Source organism: Chrysoperla carnea, chromosome 2, assembly GCF_905475395.1.
Source record: "Chrysoperla carnea chromosome 2, inChrCarn1.1, whole genome shotgun sequence".
In the NCBI taxonomy this organism is placed as follows: domain Eukaryota; kingdom Metazoa; phylum Arthropoda; class Insecta; order Neuroptera; family Chrysopidae; genus Chrysoperla; species Chrysoperla carnea.
This window is the reverse complement of record NC_058338.1, coordinates 5512608-5522535: the sequence shown is the minus strand read 5'-3', so window position 1 is coordinate 5522535 and position 9928 is coordinate 5512608. Positions and strand designations below refer to the sequence as shown.

Genomic DNA, 9928 nt, shown 5'->3' with positions numbered 1-9928 from the left:
AACAAATCAATCTATGGGATTTTAACGCTAATCTTCATGTGAAAGTGTGCCAAGCAGTACAATTGATACAAAAGTTTTTATGCCAACTCCATATCTACATAAAATTTTCCATTTTCTTTAAAGCTTCTTTTTTTATAATTTTATTAAAATTTTTTGAAAACTAAACATAACCCAAAATATATATATTTTAAATATTTTTATATAAGTAATACTATACTGTAGGTCATTTTATTTGGTCAGTAACACATTAACATCTAAAGAGTTTAAATACTAGTTTTCTTTAATAATAATATTAATTTATAATAATAATATGTTCTAATACTTTGGTTAAGAACTTGTTTTGTTTTTGGCAACGTTTACAACTTTTATGTTTTATTTTTATTTTATTTTTTTTTGAGGATCAATCAACTACTTTAAATAATTCATTGAATTTACACCACATGGAAATGTATATCGTGCTCTCTTTCTCACAATCTCTCTCACACTTAATTACGTTTTTTAAATCACAGAAAAAATTTTTTATAATTCCTTCTCTCAAAACTATATATATTTTTGATCCTCAGTTTTAATTACAAACTACTATAATTAACTAACGCTCATTCTATTTTCTTTTTTTATTAATTAAAATTAATTTAAATATGTCAAAATTGTTATCAATACTTGAGTTAAATTTTAAGAAAGTATGAATTTTATGTTAAAAATAAAGCATTAAAAACTAATCTGCAATAAACTTAATTTAAACAGGTACTCATTTTAGTCTAAGCAACAAGTTCAAATTGATGAAATATAGATCGTTGAATTCGGATAGATGTCTAGAAAAATGTGCCAGAAGCTTTTTTCAGCACATAGAATCGTATTTCGTTTTTCGCCAATATTTCCTAGATCTTTTTGTGTCATTGTTAGATTATTGAAATATCTGTTAGAAATAATAAATTCAACCATTACTCGCTCATTCGCTCACTCGCTTGCTCTGCACAGTGTGCACAGTTTGCTCAGTGTATTTGTGTGCACTGTTGTGTAAACTTAGCAAGCACCCTTATACTTATATTATACTTATGTATGAGCGATAACCTAAGATGGCGGATATATAGCGTCATGAGATGACATATTATTTTCTTATACAATTATTATTAATTAGTCAAATGTTCTGTTCACCTTGAGAATACAAAGTTATGTTATAATTTATGTAATTACATGTGTTCATTAAATACAATATTAAATAAAGAAGAAGAGAAATTCAAATTACCATATGAATATCGTCAAAAACGAATATCTCACACTGGATAATTTTTTAGCCCCCGAACTATAAAAAGGGGTGTTATAAGTTTGATCGCTATGTGTGTATGGCTGTGGCATCGTAGCACCTAAACGAATGAACCGAATTTTTTTGGTATCATTTGAAAAGAAATTCAACGGAAAGTGTTCTTAGCTATGTCTCAAGTGCGACATTAGTGTTCCGTACCCGAAAAAAATGGCAATGATCTTCAAAATCGATTCAGTTTGGAAAAGTCATGACATATATTTCAATTTCAAATAAAAAATTTGTCCCTCATATCATCTGATGTCCTTGACCATCACTTCGATAATGATTTAAGAAGGAGTGTTATAAGTTTAAAGTGTTTATCTGTTCGTCTGTGTGTTTCTCAGCGACAGCGTAGCCCCTAGAAGGTCGAACCGACTTGATTGAGAACATTTTATAGCTTAATTTCTAAAAGTCGGTTTACAAAAAATAAATCGCATTTGTCGGGGATTTTTAAATTTTGTCAATTTCATTTCTCAGAATTAAATTAAAATTATACATTATGGAGATAAACTTCCTGGAGTGGGAGTTTTTTTATTGGATATTTTCTCGTCTTTAAGAATCTTTTCTTTTTTCATCCTTATTTTTTCATTTATGTGCTGAAAAACGCTTCTAGCACATTTTTCTAGACATCATTCCGAATCCAACGTATTTTTACGACTCGTATTGCTGTGTTTCACCAATTTGAACTTGTTGACTAGACTATTTTATATTGATAACTCGACTACTCAATTCTGGCTAAAATTGGAAAGAAAAACAAACGTAATCCTACATACTTTTTGGCCTTGGAAACAAACGTAAAAACATAACAAAAAAAACTCTTATATATTAAATATAATATTCGATTAAAATTCCATATCGTTTAACCCTTTACTTGGAAAGGAAATGTACTTCTAAATTCCACGTACACATTTCCATTTGTTATTATTTGTTTTTTTTTTTGGAATGGCGTTTTGTTAAAATAATTTGTTGAGCATTTAAAAAAATCTTACTCATTTTCTTTGTTTCTTTTGTAAATCCTCTTATGCATTTTTTTAAATAATTTTCCTAATAATAACTTGTATATATATATATTTGTTTTTCTATAAATCTAATCGTGTTTAATTTGAGAAAATTTTGTTTTTCTTTGAGATGAGTTTTTGTTGGATGATGTATATGAAAATTTTTGCTTGAATTGCAAATTTTATTCTTGTGTTCAGTTGATACTTCATGTATCTTGACTGAGCAACTGAGCTGCTGTTTTGAAATATGAGTTAAAACATGATTTTTTTTACTTCTCGTCATGTTCATTTAAACAAACTGTAACCTTAATGTGTACCTATTCCCCTTGTCAAACGTTCATCGCGTAATACATTGGCTTTACATTGGATTGCTGTTGTTGTTGATTTCCGGTAGGCGATATAACATTTCCTGTACTACTGTTTGATTGAAATGAATCTTGCGGTGATATACTTGCTGCACCTTCGGGTACACCTCGCTCAGATGCGAGCTTACTTTTCGTAGGTGATGTAGGTGCTGAATCTCTTGGTAACGAGTATAAACTTTCAGTTGTACGATATCCATTCATTTGAGAATCTAACATCCCATCACTCATTGGTCGTACTGAATATATACCACTTGGTCGTGGAGGTTTTGTAACATATTGATCCTGGTTGGCCCATATGTTACTGTTTACCGTTCCAATTGCAGGTCGATAACGTTGTTGATTTTGTGCTGAATAATATTGTGTGGCTGCAGGTATTATTGTTGGTGGCACTACGGAAGTTTGTGTTGATCGAGCTGTTGCGAACTGTTGTGGACTATCACTTCGGGCGGTCATTAAATGAACTTGTACAGGTTGTCCCGACGTATATGGTATACGCATCATTTGTTTTTGTCCACCTTTTATTAAAGTACTTGTGTTACATTGGTAATTGATTTGAGATTCTTGAGATTGTCGTATGATATGTGGCGGTTGTGGTGATTTAATTTTGTTGGGTAATGTTCGAGTAAAATTTGGATTATCTGTTGTCCCATATTGTGGATTTGGTGATAGTATGTTAGGTTGGTAGCCCTCAATACGATTATATGGTATTAATACCATTGTTTGATGGTAATTGCGTGCGACTTCCATTGGCGGCGGTGATTCAGGGCGACCAGTTGTACGACGAGGAGTTGGTAACGTTTGATATAATTCAGCACATCCTCCACCGATTCGCATTATCGGTGCAGCAGTATGATGATGCGCGATTGTATAATGTTGTTGATTACATCGTTGACTTGTGCAATTCTCATACATTGATTCATCAACTAAACTATTTGGCCGAAATAGTGGTCCACGATATCCTCTCGTATCTTGTATATAATGATACGTTTGAGCATAAGTATATTTGGTTTCTGAGGGAATGTTTTGTTGAGCTTGATATTCGGGATCATCCTTTTTAATATTACGATTGGACGCTATTTGTGGTGGCACATTTTTATTATCAGGATTATTTATATTTGTTTCGGAGTAGTAAGGCCAAGATACTGGTGCACCTGGAGCACGTATTTGTGTTGGAACCAGTTTTGGTGGAGGAGGTTGCATCTCTGGCTTGATTTGTTGTGTTTGTGATGTAGGAGGTTGTAATTGGTTTTGAATTTGTTGTAGTATTTCATTTGTTGAACTAAATCGGGGCTTAATTCCACGAACACTAGGGCGTCGATTAAAACCATAATCGTCTTGTTCATCGTCTTCTTCGTTTGTATTATTTTCTGGTTGGTATCTGAAATAAAATGATAAATTAAAAAATTACTCTGTAAGGATTACAAAAAAGGTGCAAGATACAAGCAACTTACCGTTTTTTAATACGTTCAATTCGACTAGCATCTTGCTGAACAAACATTGCCAATTCGTCACCAGATTCAGATGCAGATGGAGTTCCAACCAACACATCAGGCGCAACTCTTTTCAATTCATCGTTATTTTCTGTTTGTAATACTGCGTCAATATCCTCCAAACTATACTCCGTTCCAACAGTACTTGCCATTGAAATACGTTCACCAGCTTGTGTTGACAGTTGATAGTAATATTCTTCATGAGTTGTTCCTCCTCCAACACAAGCTGCTAACGGCGCTAAAGTTGATAAAAATTGTTTACGTGCCTCATGTGTCACGTTATATTTGGAGACAGCACATTGTGATTCAATAAAATCTGAGTTTGGTATCTTGCCGTTACCAAGATCAGGAGCTGCTGAATGCATATTATTTGGCCGCGTATTTAAGTCAGACGATTGAGTTTGAGTCTCTGCTTGTACATGAGTTGCTTTCTCATGTTTCTTAGCAAATAAATCAGTAATTTTTTTATAAGTGGAAGACATCGATGAGTTCGAGCTTGTTGTCGATGATGAAGACGGTGAAAAACTATTTTTATCCAAATTATTTTTATTATTTATTGTATTAATTTCTGGTGATTTTCTTGCCTCCTCACCAGGTGGACTTGTTCGTATCACAGTTGCCATTGAATCGTCTGCTTCATTATTTTGCTGTTGTTCCGAATCTAACATGGGGTTATCATCAACATCACAGGTTAATTGTTTAATTCGTTCAACTAGCGAATTATCGGTTTTTGGTGTTTTCTTGGTGCGTGGTTCATAACGTATTAACGATCGTCGTAAAGTGTTTCGTTCAATTGTTTTTCGTATTGTAGAATCATCGTTTGTTTCACAGCTCGTTAATAATTGGGGTAGTTTTGTACGTTTTGTTTCTTCGAATGCTCGTAATGATTCAGATGTTATTAAATATTGTTGACCAGATTCCGAATCAATTTTATCGTTCGGTGTTAATGGATTTGCACAGGGAAAGAGTTGTCGAACAGCCGAATTTGGCCGTAGACTATTATTGGATATAAATAAATGGTTTCCTAATTTAAATGTTAACATCATTTCGGTGCCATCTGGTGATATTGAATTATTGCAATTATCAGTCTCGTTAGTTTTTTGATTATCCAAATTCTCATCACCACCAGGGTCTAGATGCATATGCTCTTCCCGTTCATGATAGTCATCATCATCATCTTCATCACTATTTCGTTTCTCATCATCGGAGTCACAAAATCGTACTGATCGCTTGTTTGTGACTTCGTCACTGTCTGCACTGAATGTAGTTTCAATCACCTACAACAGAAAATAAATTCTTTATTATACCATGTATATGAAATATACCAAGGTATACGAAGATTTGTCCCAAGTTTGTAATGCTTAAAAATATTGATGCTACCAACAAAATTTTGGTATAGATGTTCATAAAAATCACCTAATTAGTCCATTTCCGGTTGTCTGTCTGTCCGTCTGTCATCACGATTACTCAAAAACGAAAAGAGACGTCAAGATGAAATTTTTATAGCGTGCTTAGGACGTAAAAAGTGAGGTCTAGTTCGTAAATGAGCAACATAGGTCAATTGGGTCTTGGATCCGCAGGATCCCTTCTTGTAAGCCGTTAGAGATAGAACAAAAGTTTAAATGTACAAAATGTTGAAAATTTTTATGAGGTTTTGTTTTGCGTTATTTTCAAAATCGTACACTTTTCAACCTCAGCCTCCTGTATTATTAGGCAAAGACAGTTTGAAAACTTTTTGTTGTGAGAAAAGAGATGTTTTCTAGGTCGAATTGTACGTTAATATTGATATACCCACGAGATTTGTAGAATAGATCAAACGAAATCATTTATATTAATCCACACACAAACGTTACAAGTAAACATTTCATCGTATACAATTTTCTGTAATTTATTTGTTTTAATATCTCATTGGCAAACAAAGATTACAAAATTGAAAACCACATTCGTTATACTAAATAAATAATGTCCTTTAGCTTTCATAGAAATTCATATGATTAAAATAACGTAGGCGAGCCGAGCGATGTTTATAAAGGATGATCAGAATAAAGAGTTATTATACCATCTATATGAAATATATCAAGGTATACTAAGTTTAGTCCCAAGTTTGTAATGCTTAAAAATAATGATACTATAAACAAAATTTTTGTATAGGTGTTCATAAAATCATCTAATTAGTCCATTTCCGGTTGTCTGTTGTCATCACGATTACTCAAAAACAAAAAGAGATATCAAGCTGAAATTTTTACAGCGTGCTTAGGACGTAAAAAGTGAGGTCTAGTTCGTAAATGAGCAACATAGGTCAATTGGGTCAATCTCGTTAATAAAGCCTCAGATCCAAATTTGGTAAAGAGCATTTTCTTCTTTTTTTTCTCAGTTTATTCAGGAAGCGAAGAGGTCTGCAGTGAATTATAGGACACCCTGTATATTTATTACAAATTAAAAATGTATCAAGCCAATTTAATCACCTTGTACATATAATATCAATACATAGTATAAAACAAAGTCGCTTTCTCTGTCCCTATGTCCCTATGTCCTTTGTATGCTTAAATCTTTGAAACTACGCAACGGATTTTGATGCGGTTTTTTTTAATAGATAGAGATTCAAGAGGAAGGTTTTTATGTATAATACATCCATATTATATTAGAGTAAGGGGTTGAAATAAGGGTTGAAAGGGATATGCTTCAAAAACTAAAAAAGTTGTGCATCGATTAAGCTCAAATATTGACACGATATACAACCAGCTTCAAAGATCTATTGTTTTTATCTACTTTTAACCTTCGGAGGGTAGAAAGGTGTAGCGAGAAAGTGGGAAGGAATTATCGAATATTTACAAATATACCTGAGTGGGGTATCAAATAAAAGAGCATGACGTGTACATTACAAAACTGTTATCCCACGCAAGGAAATGTGGAGGGAGGGGTGCAAGTGGGGATGTTGCCCAGCAAAGCGGGTAGTTCACAGCTAGTTATTGATATAATAAAAGTATGTAATATGTACAATAAACACTACCCTTTAAAATCTAGGAAAATGTGATAAAAGAGAATTGGAAATTTCATTCTTTCTTTGCGATGTGTACTAAAAAGCTACCACAATGTGAGTACCAAGAAGGTTGAATGAGAGAGTATATTTATTTGGAATTAATGGTTTCAGTTTTAGCAACTTCTGTGTAAATAAAGTTCGTTGAAATTTTTTGTATTCAAGTTTCGAAATTATAATTTGTGTAAAAGGACCTGCACATTTAATATTGGAAAGTTTTATGTATCTTCACATAAAATGAGACAGTTTTTAGGGGTATTTATCGGTTGAATATACACAAATCTAGATATTTCTTATCATTATAAATTATCTTCATTTTTTATTCTTACGTATTCGCTTTGTGTATGAGTTTTATTTCAAGCAGTTACCATAGAAACGACCCACTAATTTATTACTATAATTATATGGTTGGACATATAAATCAATAGATTGTATATCCCTATATATTATAAATGTGAAAGTAAGGATGTTTGTTTGTTTGTTTGTTAGGCTTTCACGCAAAAACTAGCGAATGGATTGGAATGAAACTGTACAATAATATAGCTCATACATCAGAATAGCACATGAGCTATAATTTACAAAAATAAGTTTAAAAGACATTTTACTACTCCATCTATGATCATCATTTTGAACCATAAATCAAAGATTTCTGTAAAATAATTCATGGCCATCTATTCTGAAATACTCAATGAACTATGACTGTTTTACACTTAAAACAATTGAAAATTGTGCATATATTTATAGCTGTGTTAAACAATCCCTTCGAGTGTTATGGAAGGGGAATAAATGAGATCAAGAGCGTTGGAGGCTATAAAGCAGTGGTTTTTACTTTTTAGCCCAGTGAGGCGGGCGGATATCAAGCTAGTATATGCAATAATTTCTCCCTATGAAAAAATAGCTGATTTATCTTCGTATGAAAAACACATTTCCCCCGAAAGATGAAGGTAATCAATCATCAAAAAACTTATTTATAAAATGTTATTTTACATTTTTTTTTAATCTGTGAAGTGACGTCATATGGTCCTATTGTCAAAAAATGGCAAAAGTGAGTGATGAAATATTACATAATCAACATACAGTCACCTGTGGTCTTTCTCTATTTTCAATTGATGATGATGTTTTCACATTTTCTGTCGCCGATGTTTGCTGTTGAGTAGCCTGCTGCTGTTGCTGTTGTTTATTCCAAAGACGTCCACCTTTTAATATACCACTGATAGGTGAGCCACTACCACCACCACCACCACCACCAGATGGTGGTACATTCGCTGGTGTACTACGTACTTGTGTTGTTGTGGTGTTGGTGGATGATGCTGATGATAGTTGATGATGATCAGCAACGATACTAGTTGTATTACTACTAGCTTCATGATGCTGCTGACGATGTTGATGATCATTGTCTATGGTATTTGTAGTTGTAAGTTTATGGTCATTTTCATTATTGTCACCATCACTCTTTGTATTAGCATCATCACCACTACCGCTACTCTGACTCCCACTGCCAGCACCATCAGCTGCTTCGCGCATGATTCTTTGCTCTGTTACTGTTGTCATGGTAATTGTTTCCAGAATATATCGTTGAGGTGCTCCTTGTGAAATAATATCTAAAAATAAAAAAGAGTACCATATCAATACAATATACATAATATTTTGTGTATAGTCCAATTCAAAAAGATTTGAATCAAGGTCTAATACAGCAAAATTTTATAATATTAGATCTGTCTAGAATTAGAAAAGTTAATCCGGTTAAAGTGTCGACTTTAACCTTTTGGAAGCCCTGGGCAGATAAGGATCAAGGCCCCCTTTTCTTTTTTGTAAAACTTCATTCATTTGATTTATACACCTAAATATCTCGTTTTGTAATTAACCAATCATAACCGATGAACGAAATGTCACTCACAATAGACAAGGATAGATAGATGGTAGATTAAGTGAATCTATGAACACATTAGATAGATTTAACTGGAGTATGTATTATTTGTTTCCATTATTTACAAATTATTATGTTTGTTATTACCGCGAAGAAGTAAAATACACCTTTTTTTTTTTAAATCGGCATCTTTTTTCTGAATTTGAGTGTATCTATACATGAAAAGTGATAAATATTTTCTATATTTCTTGACTTTTTACCATTTGTAACTTGTGTTCATTCATATATACTCTTTAGAATAACGGCTGTTTTTAGAATAAAAATTGTGTCTGTCTAAATAACAAGGTTTCGACTTTAATATAAAGAAAACTACAAAAAAACGAAACTTTTGTAACTAGTTGAACTAAAAGTAGAAAAAGTAAAAAAAGTAGGAAAATAATTTCTAAAAGTTAAAAAATAGAAATAGAGTATTAAGAAAAAATTTATTTTATCGTAAAAAAGCGTGTGGTCGAAATTTCTTTGGAAATATTTTATTGATAGATGTCAGCACATTCAAGACCCTTCACATGATGAGCTATCATTTTACCTATTATAATTTTTACACACAAAATAGGGATCATTTTAATCAATATATTGGGGATCATTTTACTCCTAACGGCATATTTGAATATCGTCATAAAAAAGTTCAATAAACGCCTCTCAAAATGTGCTATAATAATATTAAAATTTAACAGAAGTCAAGAGTAAAGCAACTAGCCAGCGAGAACTAAAACAAAAAAAAGAAACTTTACGTTAAAATGCGAAACATCAAATAGCTTTTATATCGCTATAAGTGTTTGTTCGACCATTATTTTAATCACATGGAAGC

General features: G+C 32.4%; 1 protein-coding gene across 1 annotated transcript in view; it reads right to left on the bottom strand.

Moving 5' to 3' along the window:
* Window positions 1–2441: 2441 nt before the first annotated feature.
* The window catches only part of LOC123294293 (probable serine/threonine-protein kinase DDB_G0282963), a 121747-nt gene continuing 114260 nt past the window's right edge, over window positions 2442–9928 (bottom strand). Inside the window, exons 5-7 of the mRNA XM_044875425.1 lie at window positions 8271–8794; window positions 4118–5433; window positions 2442–4044 (exon numbers count right to left, since the gene is read on the bottom strand). Coding sequence (XP_044731360.1) covers window positions 2631–4044; window positions 4118–5433; window positions 8271–8794 — 3254 coding nt within the window. The 3' untranslated portion in view covers window positions 2442–2630. The remainder of the gene's footprint in view (window positions 4045–4117; window positions 5434–8270; window positions 8795–9928) is intronic.